General features: G+C 42.6%; 1 protein-coding gene across 2 annotated transcripts in view; it reads right to left on the bottom strand.

Moving 5' to 3' along the window:
• SLC1A2 (solute carrier family 1 member 2) overlaps positions 1 to 18700 on the bottom strand; it is an 85245-nt gene that overhangs the window by 27532 nt on the left and 39013 nt on the right. For both annotated transcript variants that reach the window (XM_081891712.1, XM_081891711.1), the window contains exon 2: positions 3761 to 3900. In XM_081891712.1, coding sequence (XP_081747838.1) covers positions 3761 to 3900 — 140 coding nt within the window. The remainder of the gene's footprint in view (positions 1 to 3760; positions 3901 to 18700) is intronic.

Here is an 18700-nt window from a genome sequence, read left to right as displayed (position 1 = left end):
GACTAAGCTGCTTCTGGTGAACCAGAGCAGCGCACGGAAACGCCATTTACCTTCCCACTGGAGTGGTACCTATTTATCTACTTGCACTTTGACGTGCTTTCAAACTGCTAGGTTGGCAAGAGCAGGGACCGAGCAACAGGAGCTCACCCCGTCACGGGGATTCGAACCACTGACCTTCTGAATGGCAAGTCCTAGGCTCTGTGGTTTAACCCACAGCGCCACCCGCGTCCCCAGGTTGACAGTACTGAGTTATATAGATCAATTGTCAGACTTGGTATGAGGCAAGCTCCCTTGAATATTATTGGATTTTGTATAGAGAAGACGGTTAAATCTGAATGAAATGAGGAAAAACATGGGCTGTCATTGTGATATCAGATTCAGGTAGGCAGCCATGTTGGTCTGATGCAGTCAGATTTTTTTTTTTTGTCCAGTAGCACCTTAGAGACCAACTAAGTTTGTTCTGGGTATGGAGCTTTCATGTGTATGCACCCACACAAAAGCTTATACCCAGAACAAACTTACTTGGTCTCTAAGGTGCTACTGGACAATTTTTTATTTTTTTATTGTGGTATCAGTAACTCATGCATGCATGAGGAGCACTGATCTCACATATACAGTCACAACTCCATCAGGCAGCACCCTTAGCTTCAATAAGGTAGCAAACTCATGCACCCTCAGTCAATTTCTGAAAAACTGAATTTTGTGCCTGTGATTTCTATACCCCTCCTTCACAGGCTCAAAATGCAGTAGCCTCCACAACAGGGCTATCCATCATTAGAGTGGTGTGTAGATTTCCCAGGGTGCAGCTTTAATCTAACCAAAAATAATTGTTGTGGGATCCTGCTGGGAAAGGCTCACAGATATCTCACAACTATCAATCTGAGCCAAAAGCTTGATGTCAAAATAAATACACCATTTCAAAATCTTTCAGGACAGGAATATATTTAGTTCAGGCTATCTACACAGCCTTCTCTTCTAACAGCACAGCTGTCCATTCAAGCTGAAGTGAATAAAGGCAGGCTCTGTGAAGGCCATGCGTTTGGCTGTTAGGCTCACTGTACTGTAACATTAAAAGAAAAAAGAAAAAACAATCTAGTAAGCCTGGGCATGAAGCCAGTGAACCACACTAAAATGTCAAACTGCTCCATATTTGGAAGCTGCGATACCCAGAAGGCAACTGAGAAAACTAGATCACTGTATCACTGGCCTAGTCCCTAGTGCACAGCAAAAGAGCGAGCTAAAAAGTATCAGCAGCTTGTAAGGGGAGGAAAGACCAGGGATAAATTTCTTTTCTTCCTCCTTTCTCCTGACAGAAGAGAGATCTCTCCCTCGCCTCCATCTTCAGCCCTGGTGAAATGAACTAAATTGAATTTCCTAGAGAACAGAAAAAGTATTTGAATTTTGATGCCTAGCATGCCTGTTCCACTATAGGATTCCTCTGAAACAAGGACAGGGATTTACATTTCTATCAATGGGCCAAATTCAACTAAGTTGTTGGGCTAGCAAAAGCCAGCACCATGAGTCCCCCTGTGCCCACCCCAAATCTGCTTAGGAGGGTTAGGAGAATGCTTTGATCAACATGCAGAGGGAGGAGAGGGCAGATCACTCCATTGGGCAAGTAAAAATGCTTGTGTTGATCTCCTTAGTGCAATGCTGAATTCCACCCAGTATTTCCAGGGCTGCTCATCTAGGCTGTGATGTTAAGCTGGTGGCCTATGAGAGTGAGAAGGCAACCAATCTCCAATCCTGTCATGGCCTTGGGACACTTAATCATCACCATCATTGGTCTTACTGTATGCCACTTTCCCACAAAATTGATCCCAATGAAGCTCACAAGATATCAGATTAACAAATATAACAATTTTTGAACAGAAATAATTAGAAAACAGTGATTCAGGAACTAATAATAAGTAATTGTAATAAATAAATAAATCAGTCTTTGCATAAACAATACAAATAAACTACCCTAATTTAACAGCTTAAAACTGAACAGCAGGGAGAATAATACCTAACACAGTGATAAAATGGGGTTTAGGGGAGATTGCCATTAAAAAAAAAAGTATTCCACAGAGGTCCACCATAATTAACTTGAATGCATTGGATGGTAACTAAACGTCTTGCTTGTGGCAGGCTACCCTGCCACCAATCATCTGCATCTCCTCTCCATCTCTTATTAATGGAGATAAAGATTGACATCCTTCTTTCATACCCCATATACACTCAGTTTCGATTGTGTTCATTCTCTCTCCACCAAACATCCCTTCCAGCCATGTCCATGAGGCACTTAGAAACCATGGTCTGGATTCAACTAAGTTGTTGAGCTAGCAACTCAACAGGTCCTGCTACCACAACAGCACTTTCAGTGGGGATCCTTCTTCAAAGTCTGGCCTTCTGGGCAAAAGCCTGCTAATGCCATCCTAGTTTTCTGCATCAGGTAGCTTTGTAACCTCTGAATTTATGTTTTTTTAAATATATTTTTAAGAAAATCTACCAAACTGTGGCAGCAGTGCAAACATTCTCCTAGCCATCTCACCCAGAATGCCTCAGTTCTGAAGAAGGACCTATTCTGTGTCCTTTCACAAAGTGATGTGAGGCAGGAAGGAGAATATGGAATTGACAGTGGTGGAGGAGAGCCTTGTCTTGTGTTGCGGGTAATAATGTGGGAAGTAAGCATCCCAGGGAAACCCACCACTGGAGAAAATTGTCTTATTCTGCCTTATGACTGGAATAGTCCTGATTTTCTACCACAAAATGATGTTTATTCCCAAATAAATGCATCAGAAGTACAATATACCTCATTTTATTTCATTACTCGCAATGGTGCTAAGATTTATGTGAATTAAAAAACTGAAACTGCACACACTCAGAGTATTTCTTTCTTTTTTACCAGGCTTGCCAACTTTTTTTTTTTGCTCCCTCCCCCCATTTATTTTTGGCTCTAACGTAACTGCTTCTACATCTGCTACACCAGAGGTGTGGGAGCAAAGAGGAAAAGAAAAATGCTAATGGTGTGCTTCACAACTGAAGTTATACACATAGCCATCTAAAGCTCCCATCCAGGGTCCAAAATTAACTAGCTGTGCCCAGGGACAGAGGAAGGGGGTGCGGTGGAGGCGGTCTGCCCCAGGTGTCACCACTAAGGGGGGTGCAAAATGCCGGGTGGCACTCACCGTGGGGCCTGCAGCATGCCCGAGCCACACATTTCCCCTGAGAGAGACACTGTGGCTTGGGCATGCGCAGGCTCCAATACTGCTCAAACAGTCCACCCACTGCCTCCCCCTCACCTATAGGGCGGCTGAGTGGGAGAAGGCAGGCAGATTCCAGAGGCCCCGCAGAGCATTCTGCCCCGGTTCGCCCCGCCCCACAGATAGCTGGCCATGCCCCTGGGAGCAGGATACATGTGCGGCCCCCGACGCTCGATCGCTTTGCTCCACTGCTGGCTGCACTACTGTAATGATAACAGAAAGGGAGGTACAGTGGTACCTCTGGTTATGAACTTAATTCATTCCACAGGTCCGTTCTTAACCTGAGGTACCACTTTAGCTAATGGGGCCTCCCGCTGCTGCCACACAATTTCTGTTCTCATCCTGGGGCAAAGTTCTTAACCTGAGATACTACTTCCGGGTTAGCGGAGTCTGTAACCTGAAGTGTTTGTAACCTGAAGCATCTGTAACCCAAGGTACCACTGTATAGGATTATAAGAGGAAACAATCCAGCTGCAAAAAAGAATTACATTTATGAACCAGAGAATTTTACTTACCAAATACAGTAAGTGAAAGGAGCAGATTTTTTCTGAGCGAAAGGCAGAGCCGCACACATATGTTCTTCTTCCGAACCTCCACTGGACTCAGGTGGCTTTCATGCATTCGCACTTCTACCTGCTTTGGCATGTTGTTGGCACTAAATAAAAGAAGCAGGGGAAATTAAGACACTGTAAGGTTGGAGTATGCAAGACTTTATGTTGTCACAAAGGAGAAATCAACCAGTTTACTATCATGTTGTTCACCATGACTTCTTAGTGTTACAAAATTATTTGTAGGTTTCCTTCCTTGGAAGCTAAAATATTAAATACAGGAGCTAAAATATTATTACTTATTATATGGCTAACACAACTATATTCTGCACAGAAATTTAAAACTAAGATAAAGTCTTCTCCATGTGTTTAAAATCTAAACAGGAGTGTTGAACCTCTGGCCCAGAAGATCTTCTTAGAGTACAACTCTTATCATTGGCCATTCTGGCTGGAGGGACTTAGAGGACACTGATATCCGAGGACAGTGGCAGACACCACTTGCCACTGATCTAAAAAAAAATCAAATACAAGAAATCGGAGAAAATTTCTTAAAATGAGAGAAATTGGAGGGGGGAAATGAACATGCCTATATAAACACTGACAGAAACCAGTTTGGAAAAGCAAATGGAAACATTAGGAGGGACTGAACAAATCGGATCTCCACAGCAAAGCATTTGGGACACAGCAAACAACCAGAGAAAATGTTCACTGAAGAAAAGAAAAAGGAAGTACTGTTCAAAAAGCCAGAAAGAATCAGAAGAATGCATAGATAGTTGGGTGAGAGCAGTGCTTCTCTTCCGGAGTTCTCCCAATTCCTAAGTCTTTCAATTCAGCCACTGCATTGAAGCTAAAGACTTCCTGCTTGAGTGATGTGGAGCCAGCTTGGCGTGATTCAAAGTAGCTCTTTAACCACGTTCTTCAGAATCTGAGGTATAGCCTTCTCTTTTCTTTTTTCTTTTTATGGTGCCATCTGCCTCATCACAGCTGCCAGCCCCAAACGTTAACTTTTTAATGAGATTGAAATATGTACTTTAATGAGACCAAAAACTTTTAATGAGCCTCAAAATCAAGCATAAGGCTTGCGCGCCCAACAATTCTACTTTATGTGATAACTGAAGTATTTCACGAGTTGTTTACAGCTCAGGCTCAACTTATTATAGATTGCATCTCTGTGTCTCTGTCGGCCAACACATCTGAACATTGCTGCGTCAGAGCTGCTTACATTAACTGAGGTTCAACAGAAAACGTGTTGCCTAAATACCAATACCCAAGAATGAACATGGATGGGAAAGAGACTGCTTCACACAAAGACAAGGATTGTGGTTCCTGACTTTTCCAGCATTCAGCTTCCAGATCTAGAACAATGAGAGAACTTTTCTCTCCACACCATACATAAGAAAACAAAACACCCTGAATAAAAGAAACGTCTGCATAAAAGGAAGGAGATGAAGCATAAGGGGACATCAAAGACAAATCAGTTTTTGTTTGTCTATTCATGTTAAGGTTGTTCTTTTCCATTGTGCAACTCATGAGATAAGAATCACCAGGATTTGAGCAGGATGATGATGACTGTCTGCCCTCCATGAAATGGCTTGGAAGTGAAGAAAAACATGCTTTCACAAAAAAAGTTTGCATTTGGAAAATGTGAAGACTATCTTGTGACTTTGTTTCTATGATGTTTAACTCCCTAAAGCCTAGCAACTTGACCCTTTCTGCAGAAATTTATTGAGAATCAGAAAATCCATATTCAGATCTCTGTTCTAATTCAAGGGGCACTGAATCACTTCTCCATGAGTGTCCAGCAACGTGGCTTGGGAAGTTTATCATCCTGGAAATAAAGTCACACAGTACACTCTTCACAATTTCCAAATGCATATGTGACAACATTTAGCCTAAGCAAGCTGTCTCCCCCCCCCCCCCACAATATGCCTTGTAAAATGTGGATTCATTTCTGTCAGCACCATCTTCATTTTGTATGTGCTGTTGAACCATTCACACATCATTGTTTTCCTGGACATTTGTCTTGTTTAAATGAGCCTGCATTTTGAAAGAGGATTCTTTGATTTTAGAACCATGGTATCAAAATTCTTTCGTTCAGAATCTTGTATTAGTTGCAACTGCAAATGTCCAAGTCTCCAAAGAAACTGTATTAGGTCAATGAATTGCAGAAAAGATACAGAAACACTGTGGCTGCTTTTCTGGGGATTTCAGCCCACGGGGCTAAGGTAAGTAAGTAAGCACAATATACATTTGGGGGGTGGAAACTCAGGGTAGAATAGCAGCACTGAAGTGTTCATAATTAAAACAATATTTGGTTTAATAACTTTGTCAGGGGCAATAAATTCTGGCATCCTTTTCTTTCAAAGAAGACTTTTTCTTAATAACCTTTCTAGATGGTTGCTTCTCAGGGACACGAATTGGTTGCTAAACGGTTGTCTATATTTACTCAGAATCTGGTGAAGCATTGAGCTCTAGTTCAGCTGCAACAGGCAAGTTTATGAACATTTTGGACATTTTTGTTACATGCGGCGGATTGCAGGTCAGTGGCTGGCTGCTAAAAGGCAATTCTCGCCACTGAGGCTACCTGGGCCTCCAGTGACAGAGAAGAATCCAAAACCACTACCAAACTGCATATCTGCTCCTTCAGGGCAATTGCAACCGTGTTGAGGGCACACAACTGACCAACTTCTTGAACATGGGACCCCCTCACCCACCCATCTTACCAGGAGTCAAGCCCTGCCAATTTCCCCTCATCCATCCCAACATTGCACCCTGCCTCTCCTGATCCAGAGGTTGTGATGAAATAGAGCGACACCTTGCTTCAAACTCCTGGTGACAATTCTCAGCACCTTCATGCAGATACTAAACAGAATTGAGGGTAGTAACTGCGTGGGGCCCAAAAAGTACTCCCCAAGTGCTACTCTCTGGACTTGGTCCCTTAGATAGGAACAGAACTACTGTAACACAAGGGCCACAATTTCCATTCCATGGAGCCAGGAGGATATCATAGTCAATGGTAACAGAAGCCACAGAGAAGAAACAAAAGCAAGGTTGTGCTCCACTATATTGATTTTAATATAAACCAACATGGAAGGAAATAAAGATAAAAATCGTAACTTCTATGAGTGTACTCATTGCTATTGCTACTCATTGCTATTGCCAACAAAAAAGAAATGGCCATCATCCCATCTTAATACTGATGGGAAAAACATAAATTGGAGACGAGGGTTGTAATCTGCAAAGCAAATGAACTCTAAGCCTGTTCCTTCTTCATTTCACTACATCTCCTATGCCAGATATGTTTATATCGTAGTTGGAAGAAACTTGTCTGCTGTAAATTGCCTCCAGTGAAATGGTAACGTTTCACAAGGAAACTGATACACTTTGGGTAAAATAGTGGACTTTGAGCATATGCCTTGGAGAAGATGAATAAACTAATGAGAGAAGGTTTTTCATCCCTAAGACTGACCATCATGGACACATGAGTTAAAACTATTTGTGCAACGTGAAAAGCACCATTGTTTATCTATCCTTTTATCATCAGTATCAAAAACAATGCAGCTATTTTAAACAATTTTGGAACGAGAATGTGCTCCAATGTGGAATATGCTGATCAAGTTCAAGTCTTGATTAGGTTCTTCCACAACCACCTCAAACAAAATCTATATTAAAACCCCACTGAAAAAATGCAGAACTTGGTGAGGTCCACTGCACACCGGTCATTGAGTATGTGAGCTGTAGCACCAGATGGCTCAAGTATTGAAGTTCTGCCTTCGCCTACCAAGAAAAAGACAAATACAGTACTGTATTTGCCCAAATGACCTTGACTTGTAGCACTCCAGCATTCTGGTGAATCTTAGATCCATGTGTGAACAGTTCAGATCCATTAATAAGGACAGCAAAACATAAGAGGAAGGCATCCTTTCGAGGGGTAGCCATTCCTAGCAGTGACTTGGAATAAATATGAACTATGAAGTAACGACTGCTCAAGATTCTTCTCATACATCTGCATTTTATTACATGGGATTTAAGCATGTTTCCACTGTTCTTTCCTTGGCTGCTGTTGTCTGTGCTTCTCATAGATGCTGCCAGGAGATTCTTAGCTGCAGAATAGAAACCTATCCAAATGCTCCCCCCTCTGCTAGCTCAACTAAAGCCAAGATAAATACTGAGATTATTTGTTTGGCCCATTCGCTTACTCCGTGAGAGCTTCTGTGTTTCAAATGACACATATGTCTAATGAAACATGCATAGGTTAAACTACTGGATCTGCACACAAGGTATATATTATTGACTTTCTATCTAATGATTGATTGATTGATTGATCGGATAGAGATCTTATAATACATAGATATATAGCAAGTGCTCGTTCAAATGGTGAGTGTGGAGAGAGCCAGGGCCTATGAATTCAGGGTGGGTATCAATACTTGCTGGGTACCCAACAATGGGAAATTGCTATGGCCCCAGTGCTCCAGCAGGACCTACTGCTGCCACTTGCCCTGAGCCCCACATTAAAAAAAGAAAATTGCTTGATGCTCTTTCCCAGGCATAGGCAAACTCAGCTCTCCAGATGTTTTGGGACTACAACTCCCATCATCCCTCACCACTGGTCCTGTTAGCAAGGGATGATGGGAGTTGTAGTTCCAAAACATCTGGAGGGCCGAGTTTGTCTATGCCTGCTCTTTGCAGTGCTGGGTGGTTGGATTTCACTGACATATTAATTTCCTACAATCTCCCTGATGCAGTATCACTCTGGAGCATTGTGGGAAGTTAAAATGCAGAAAGACTCAGGCACTTGATCCTGCTTCCAGTACTGACCAGAGTGCTGCAGCCACCAAGCAGGCCTGATAGAGCAGACCAACAGAGGAGAATCTAGATGCCACTTTGCCTACAGCCTTCTCATCCCTGGGGCTATCCCTGTATGAAATGCTAGGCTGTGTGGTCCAGACATGGCAGAGAAGATAAAATGATGGCCAGCCTACCAGCACGGTTGTTGTGGTGCTGAATTGCTAGTCAGGATGATTGTGAATCCAAGGAAATCTAGATTGCCTTTGCTGTGTCAAGCAGTTATTGAACATCATCCCTTTCATATACATTACTTCCAGTTGTGTATATTAGACTAACGTTATAAGCCTGTGGCCTGATTTTGACTCCTAAGTCCCTCATAGCATCACTGGTTTCAGCTAGGCAATATTTGTTTACCAAGGTTAATTTGAATGGATTGGCACTGATACAATTTCTAATTTGGGTTTCTCTGACTCACAATAGTCTACTAGTCTGATCCTTGATAGCAATCTTGAACATCTGTGCAATAGTTGCGCTTTTCACATGGAATACAATGTTGCATTTTTACACATTGGTGCCATTTCAGTGAAATCACTGCTTCAGGTTTCATAAGGACAAACACAGGCCCCCTTTGTGCATCATTTGCATGAAGAGGGGCAAAGCATGTTGTCAGGGACTTCCAGAATACATCTCCACCCCCACCATGATGGCATCCATTTCTTCCCAGTCCCATCACTGTCCCATGGGTTAGCATGCACATTTGAGGATTCCTCGAGAAAACCTGTTCATTGAGCATTTGTCCTGATTTGCTTGCACAAATCTTATGTGGTAGTTAGACTATGTCCAGTCTTTATTTAGCATCTTCTGATTGGTTTACACAGCAGTTATACAATGACCATTCATCCTGATTTGCTTGTGGGGTGCTTATACACCTTACCATTAAACATTCATTCACCCACACTTTTCAGTGGATCTCCTTGTTATGCTCTTAGCTGCCATGTGTGCACCTTAAAAACAACAACTGTGTGCTAGGGTGACTGGTTGCTTTAATCCACTTTAACTGGGCAAACCTAAATTTCTGGTTTGTGCTTGAATTTCTCCTAACAATTCAGAAGCACTCTAAGTCATGTGTGTGTTGAACTTTCAGGCCCACCCACTCCCATGTTTCAAGTTTGTGCTGGGCCTAGAGAAACTGTGCAAAAGACCAAACAGGCCAACCAATCAGGCAGATTACAGTTTCAGGGAGGGACAAAGAGTAACAGAATATAACTTTGTCCTACCTGCCCTAGTAGACCAGACTGTCAGCAGTATCTTCCTGCTTCGTTGTAAGGGTTCCTAACTAGGCTAGAAGCAGAGAACTCAGGACAGATCAATTGGCCACAGGTGAGGCTGCATTCCAAGGCAGCTGCGGATAAGGAAAATTGATTCCTAATGGAACTGACCGTGCACTTATCTCAGTTCAGTATTATAATTAAGGCACAGAGGTAAGGTGAGCTCAAGAGGCAACTGCAGCAATCCCTAGGGATGTGGTTGCTTGACCCATATTACCTAACTTGGGCTTTGAGTGAAGCATCTTAGCAATGCAGTCCTCCACATGTATACTCAGAACTAAGTCCCACTAAGTTCAGTGGTGCTTTCTCCCAGGGAAGTGGGCATAGCAGCCTTCACCAACCTGGTTACTTCCAAATGTTTTTGGACTACATCTCCCATCAGCCCTGGCCCGGAGTTCTAGTCCAAAACATATGAAAGGAACCAGGTTGGTGAAGGCTGGGGTCCAAGACTGCTGCCTTAGGGCCAGATTCAATGAAACTGTTGTACTAGCGCTAGTGAGAGCTACTGCAATGAGCCTCGCTAGTGCAACTGTACCTTTCTTCCTCTTTCCCCCCTGTGCACCCCCACCCCAAATTGGCTTGGGATGCGAGTGTGTCCAGGAGAACCCCCAGAACAGTATACCAGAGGAGGTGAAAGGAGATTATCCCGTCTAGTAAGGAGAAATGCTTGCACTAATGGAATGATTGTAATAGTACAATACTGAGTGCCATACTTAAGCACACTTATCCTGCCTGATCCTACAGCTCCATGTCATTAACACATCTTATTTCCTAAATTATTCTCTCTCTCTCTCTCTCTCTCTCTCTCTCTCTCTCTCTCTCTCTCTCTCTCTCTCTCTCTCTCTCTCTCTCTCCTGCCTTCATACTTAATACCTTCCCCTCAAGAAAAACCCCAACAATTCTAATTAGGGTTGTTATCATCACTGTGATTTCTTACCAGGCAGCATCTCCCTTACAGAGTCATTAGGCGTAGCCTGCTTTCATTAGTTAGAAGGAGCAATCCCATTAAGAGCCATTTGGATACTAGACGATGAAAGCAAAACAACCCCCACCCTAAAGCCCTTCATTTTTGAGGATGTGCTACCTTTCTGTGAGATGTTAAAAGGATTACAGAAATCAAGTGTAGCATAATAGAATCTCTTGTGACAAATTATTTTAGGTCCTAAAGCTTAGTATGTACGGCTTTATCCTTTTTGACAGCTGTTTCTTGGAGCAAGTATATATGATCACAGTGCAGCCTGATTTGATGAGTGCATGCCATCTGGTGGAACCAAAAAGGCTTTTTGCAGAGGGAAGCTTTGAAAAACCGATCCAATTCTTCTCATCTAGAGTAAAGCATTTTTCCTGGTTCCTTCCATAGTTTAACAGCAACCTTCTTTTTCAGGGTTCCTCTTTACCCCTCCTTCCCTGCCCCCACTCTCAACCCAATAGAATCCTATCCTTCACACACTGATAATTGAATGCACTGCTATAAAAAAGATTGAAAGGAAGCCTCAAGGCCCCCTGGTGTGTATGTGAAATGAACCGAGCAGCAAACTAAATAGGTTACCCAGGTGTGCTATTTTTATACTCAGCCTTCCTCAGATGTGTCTGAAATCAGAAATATATATATACCATATATACACTGAACATCAACAACAAGTACCGTATATATTTGTCATGTTGTCACTTGGTAGCAATACAAAAGTGATAGTACCCACTCTCTGAAATGCCTTCTCTCAGGTAATTGATGAGCTGGAGACAGTAATGGTCTTTAAATGCCTTTTGAAGACCAATGAGTAGGATTCAACTAATGAGTGCTTGTCAACAGAAGCCCTGGACAAGGAAGTCACACGTTCCCATTCTCTGGCCCATTGGACATATAAGGTAACAACCTGGGAGCTTCCAGCTGTTATTTCAACAATGGATGGCTGGGGATATGTTTTTGCCCAACTTTTACAGAATCTTGATCAGGACTGGAATATGGAGAGAGGCATTTCTGGGGACATTAATTGTCCCCTATCTCTAGTTGCTGCCAACACTTTTGTCCCAATGGGAGATTCTTTCAATATAACCAAAGAGAGATGAACACAGAAGAGTTCAAGGCCCTGTTCCAGTCAACATTCATTTGTTCTCCCTGATTCCCACGCCCAGCCAAGTATGTTTAAAAATTTAGAAGTCTTGTGTTTACACTGAACAGCGCTTAACAGTGTTGTTGTAGATTGAAGAGTAAATTCTTTGCCCCGATTTTTAGCTGGAATTATCCTCAGTCATCTCAAAAATGACAAATTGCATAATATTCTCAACTTCAGAAATGTTCTCTTTGACTGCGTGTTTTCTCTTTCAGATTCTAAAGTGCATTATATAAACATAATCTAGGATGAAATGGAGAGTCACAAGGCAGAACTTAAAGGCAAGGGCTAAAAGGCTGCATAGGGTGATTAAAGAACTTATTGACGACGGTGTTCATGTATTTACACAGTAGGCTTTAATTCCAATGCTGATTTTTCACAGGCACCCATCTACAATTATTATTATTATTATTAATTTGATTTATTACCTATCCTTCACCATAAAGCATTGCTCATGGACTTCTGCCTGACCTTGCCTTTGGATCATGAACAGGATATCTCCCCACCTCCCAGACTTGAGAACTTGGAACACATAACATCTCTCCCTTTTCAAGATTCCACCTCAGTTTATTATTATAACTACTCTCTGGAAACTATTATTGAGGTAGGTACGGAACAACCGAAGTACAATGCCTCTGACCCTCGCCTCCCTGTCACATTCCACAAGTATTGAGTGGTATTGAAAGCCACTCAAGGAGAAAGTCAATGGTACTGGAAACCACTCATTCAAGGAGAATGAGCAAGGTTGCAGACCCCACATCTCTCTCCTAAGAAATGATCTCTCCCTCAACAAATGTCATTTACCAAGGTGGTTTCAGTGCCAAACTGGCCCCAGACCCAGCCTGGAATGGATCAATCAGTTTCTTTCAAGCATTCTTGAAGCTTAACCAACACCCCTTGAATGGCTTGAAGTTGTATTCAGTGCTCCCCTTCCATTCAGAAGTAATCATTTAATCCATCAGAACAGAGACTTTCATGAATAGAAAGGGGAGCCCCTTTTGCTGATTCCCTGTCCCCCTTACAGTCTGCTCCCAAGGCTTGGAGTGTGAGAGATGACATGGAAGGCTGACATTTTGGACCAGCTGTAAGGGAAGCCACACAAAAAGTATGGGGCAGTAATCTAGTCTTGAAGTTACCATTGTTAGGAAGATCTCTCCTGCATGAGGCCAAAAGTCCATCTTCTTGGAGCCAGGATGGATTTTCTCATTTAAGGTAGACACAAGGTCATCCCAGTTCTCCTTTTAAGAGTTAGGAGTCCACACCTTTTGGGTTGAATTAAGGCTCCTGCAGAGATATTTATCTCATTGTAGATCACTTTAAGTTGTGACCATTTGTTAGTCCCATAACATTCTTGGGTCTTCATCCCAGAGCATGTGAGTAATGTGCTCTAAAACGTCTCATCATCATCATGATTTTGAAAGAGCATTTAGAAAGCCCTTTTGCTGTCTATTTATTTTGTAACACTATTTTAAAATTGCAAGCAAAAGTCTGAAATCATCATTATGAGCTGCAATTTTAAAAAGTTTTATTAAAAGGGGGTTTGCACATGTTTTAAATAATAATTCCAGTCGGGATTCAGGCCTCATCATGGGACTGAAACTGCCTTGGTCGCACTGGTTGATGATCTCCGGCGGGCTAGGGACAAAGGTGAGAGCTGTTTCCTAGTTCTGCTGGATCTCTCAGCGGCGTTTGATACCATCGACCATAACATCCTTCTGAACCGTCTTGAGGGGCTGGGGGCTGGGGGCACTGTCATACAGTGGTTCCGCTCCTTCCTCCTGGGCCGTGTTCAGAAAGTGGTGGTGGGGGTGAGTGTTCAGACCCCTGGGCTCTCACTTGTGGGGTGCCTCAGGGTTCTGTCCTCTCCCCCATGCTTTTCAACATCTACATGCAGCCACTGGGAGAGATCATCAGGAGGTTTGGGCTGGGTGTTCATCAGTATGCAGATGATACCCAGCTCTACCTCTCTTTTAAATCAGAACCAGTGAGGGCAGTGAAGGTCCTGTGTGCGTGTCTGGAGGCGGTTGGAGGATGGATGGCGGCTAATAGATTGAGGTTGAATCCTGACAAGACAGAAGTACTGTTTCTGGGGGACAGGAGGCAGGCAGGTGTGGAGGATTCCCTGGTCCTGAATGGGGTAACTGTGCCCCTGAAGGACCAGGTGCGCAGCCTGGGAGTCATTTTGGACTCACAGCTGTCCATGGAGGCACAGGTTAAATCTGTGTCCAGGGCAGCTGTTTACCAGCTCCATCTGGTACGTAGGCTGAGACCCTATCTGCCTGCGGACTGTCTCGCCAGAGTGGTGCATGCTCTGGTTATCTCCCGCTTGGACTACTGCAATGCACTCTACGTGGGGCTACCTTTGAAGGTGACTCGGAAACTACAACTAATCCAGAATGCGGCAGCTAGACTGGTGACTGGGAGCGACCGCCGAGACCATATAACACCGGTCTTGAAAGACCTACATTGGCTCCCAGTATGTTTCCGAGCACAATTCAAAGTGCTGGTGCTGACCTTTAAAGCCCTAAACGGCCTCGGTCCAGTATACCTGAAGGAGTGTCTCCACCCCCATCATTCTGCCCGGACGCTGAGGTCCAGCGCCGAGGGCCTTCTGGCGGTTCCCTCATTGCGAGAAGCAAAGCTACAGGGAACCAGACAGAGGGCCTTCTCGGTAGTGGCGCCCACCCTGTGGAACGCCCTTCCAGCAGATGTCAAAGCGATAAACAACTACCTGACATTCAGAAGACATCTTAAGGCAGCCCTGTTCAGGGAAGTTTTTAACGTGTGATTTTACTGTATTTTTGGTTTTTATGGAAGCCGCCCAGAGTGGCTGGGGAGGCCCAGTCAGATGGGCGGGGTATAAATAATAAATTATTATTATTATTATTATTATTATTATTATTATTATTATTATTATTTGCTTATCATTAGTACTTAACAAAAGGTGCATTCTCTTCAAAGTCAGCCATGTGTCAGATGTAGTCTATCAAATTCAGAAGACCTTGCATTCATAGTGACTTCATGACAAAAGTTTAAGGAGCAAAATGTATCCTATTCAAAACTCTGATTCATGACTAAGGCAGATTAAAAATGTGATAATTAGGTTACATCAATAATCATGCTGTGAGCAAAAAATATCCAGAAAATATTCAGTTCCATGCTGGGAGTTCTCCATTTATGCCATAGTGTTTGGGCATCATCTCACTGAAGTTCTGTGCTTTGAAGTGCCAAACATTTCAGCTGTGGTGATTTAAATCACATTCTTAACACTGATATCAATGGCACTGCAAAGTGCTTAAGCCCATTGTGTTATACTTGGGAATAAGTCCAATTGAACTAAATGGGACATACTTTTGAGCAGGCTTCTTTAGGGCTGTACAGTAATCCTGAGTGGATTGTGCCCTGCTTTTCCTGTTATGGTGACTTCCAGTACTAGAAGCTTTTGAATGGGATAGTGCCCAGAATCTGGGGTTCTCAGAACCCTGCTTTTCTGCCATAAAAAGCAACTTTCTAGAAGACTGATTAGGTCTTAATAATAAAAATGCCCACGCTCTAAATATTTATTTTTAGAAAATGTCACTTTATGCACAATTTTAACACTTCTTGCCACAGCCACTTAACCTTTAAAAGGATCTAGGATGGAGCACTTTGTTTCAATTTGCATTACAGAATTTTATAAGATGAAGTCTGGTGTTGTTAATGCTTACTGCTCTCTGAATATTTTAAACACTCCAGCAATTGTGTTTTATGACTAAGGCCTTGACGTTGTTAAATCATGTCTTTCCCCTCCGTAGTCATGGAAGAAACACGGCTAGGTTTAACCATGTTTTCTCAATGTGATTGTGGGAGAGAGAAATTTCTGCCTCTCAGTTTTACAAAAGCTTCAGGTAGGGTTTAGGATTCTGTTTGGCATCACACAGGTAACAAAAAATCATGTAGATGTTTTGGGACTCTGAGAATGGAGCTTCCTTTTTTTTTAACTACACCAAGGTTTCAGCCATCACAATTGTGTAAAGATTCCTAAAATTTATGCCAGAAACAAGAAATTGCCTAGCGGGTCTTTCAGATGCTTAAACGTCTGTCAGTGCTTGAATTATGTGTGCATCATGAAGAAGAGAACCAAAAAAGCAAAGATTTGCATTAAATTTGTACATTCAAATATGTACCTACAAATATATGTATTTATATGTAGTGGTGAAAGTTTAGGAATTATCATTACAATTTATGCACAATTTATGCACCATGCACCACCACTGTAGGGAAGACTATGACTATGACATCACATTCAGGGTGATGTCCAGATGTTTAAGGGTAACTCCCTTTGTATGGTTCTTTATCTTTAAACTAGACTTGGACCAGACAGAATTTTAAAAAGAGGACTCCATCAAATAGAGGACAGCCCTTTAACTAGAGGGTTGTCCTCTGTAGGGTAGGATACATGGCCACTCTAAGCAGATGGAGATGTTATATGAATGCCTTATAGTGAGCTGTGGTCCACAACAGCTTATGACATCATAAATTTGTTTGTTTCTAAGATGCTGCAAGACACTGCTATTTTTAGACTTATATTCATTGACACATAAGTCATAGGCTCTGCCCATTTGCAGCAACAGAGAACAGGGAAAGTTTAAGGTACATCCAAATATTTTTAAAACTTGTCCTTCAAGAATCCAATTCCTTTTTAAAATAAATGCCAGATATGTCACCCCATGGCCTTTTTGTAAATTCATTATCCTTTCAATGAAAGTGGGGACAAGATTTACTTCCTACGGAACAACTGGGTAGAATCCTACCTGCATTCCCCCTCTTTGGCTCCATATGTTTATATCCCAGCAAAGCTTTTTCATTCACATAGGTTTGGCTGAGAAAGGAACCTGGCAGCCAGACTAGCAACCGGAGGCTTTTGCAGGTCAAATTAATAGTGTGCCTGTTCCACTTTGTGATATCACACTACAGCTGTAGTTGTTGTGCTTAATTTAGGAGTCCGTAATTTCTTTCAGAAATGGGTGGTGTGAGAGGAGTTGATAACGGCCACCAAAAGTTTTCACTTAGCACAGCAGCTGCTTTTCCCTTATGGATTGCAACTGCATGTCCAAATAATAGCTACCGTACTCACTGATGACAAAAAAGCTAGGGTTTGCTCATGCATTACTTTCCCCCGAAGGTGCTGAATAAACCCAGAATGTATGGAAATGATGGCAGTATTGCTTCCTCTGCACATGCACGCAAATACAACTGACCCAACTTCAAGTCAGGCATCTGTATACACTGCGGTACCACAAATGCACATTTCCCTTCATTTTTTATCCTCATGCATAAATAAAAGATTGGATTGTGAATCAAGCTAGACGCTACATGGCAGCCAATCTCTTCAGTTAACTCAGGATAAGCAGATTAATGGGGGTAATCCAGACTGTTTAAAACACCTGTTTCTTCATAAGATCATTTGCTACACCAATACCTCCTGTTTCTGATAAGCAGCACTAGAAAGGGAGCCCATCTCACCGAGTTGGACTTGTAACTGTACAACATACTTTTCTTCTTCTAAAGAAGCTTTCCGAAGTTAACCAAGGTCAATCTGTGTTCCTCTGTCTCTCACTCAATATGCCCCTTTAATCTCCTTATGTTTTTATTTCTCAGACATAAGACACACCATTTGTGTTAGTTGATTCAGAGATTTGGAGTATCACATAACTCAGCTGCTGCCTTCTGTCATTTCCATAGGTGAGGGAAGTTACTTTCAGTTATACAGACATCCTTCTTGGCCTCATGTCCCTAACATTTAAAACTTCTAACAACATAGACGGATAGATGGATAGACAGACAGACAGACGGATGGATAGATAGACTTATAATGGCACAAAATAAATAGAAAAAAAGAGTTTAAAATAAAACTTCATGAAGATATAAGCCATATTTGGGTTTCCTCCTCACAACAATCACATGGAGTGAGAGAGCAAGACTGCTAGTTCCACTCCCACAAGTCCTACTGGCCTCATCCTCCTCCATTCACCTTTTGGAGAGAGGAGGAGTTCTCTAAATGAGAGCTTGTTCTATACGTGTAGACTCTTCTGTGATGTGAAATCTGGACTGTGCAGGAGTTTACGTCATGAAGGGAGCCAGAATACATGCAGCAGGTTCCTCCAGGGTGGGGTTGGGGGACGCAGTGGCCCAAACTCTTCTGCTTCCATTAAATGCTGAAAGAACACATACCATCTCAGTAATCCTTACTCAGCCTTGTGGTCTTGCCACATTAGAGGTGGGAGTGGGAAAGGCTGAGGGAGAGTAAGATACCTAAACCTACAAGGGGAAACCATGATTGAGTCAAGGCCCAAGATTGGTACAGGACACTTTCCATGGCCGACCCATCTCCGTAGCCACTGGGCTACGGCCCACCCTCCTTTATTTCCTTTCCTGGTTTCTTAATTTATAATGAACAAGTTCCAAGTTGTCACAGCTATAACAAAATAAATAAAGTGGAAACATGAGTGCATGAAAAACGGGATTATTGGGGAAAGGTTAAAAAAAAGGTAGGGCAGCCTATGAGCAAAGGTAATTTGGAGGAATCCAGAGCTCGTATGGCTATCCCTACAATTCAGTGCAGACTGTCCAAGCAGAAATCCTATTACCCTACCTGCTTGTTTTCTTTGAGTGGCCATCTGTGTTGCCCACTGCCTCAA

This window comes from Podarcis melisellensis (genome assembly GCF_964234715.1).
Source record: "Podarcis melisellensis genome assembly, chromosome: 1".
NCBI classification, from domain to species: Eukaryota; Metazoa; Chordata; class Lepidosauria; order Squamata; family Lacertidae; genus Podarcis; species Podarcis melisellensis.
The sequence above is the reverse complement of the archived record's forward strand: the minus strand, read 5'-3'. Positions and strand labels throughout refer to the sequence as shown.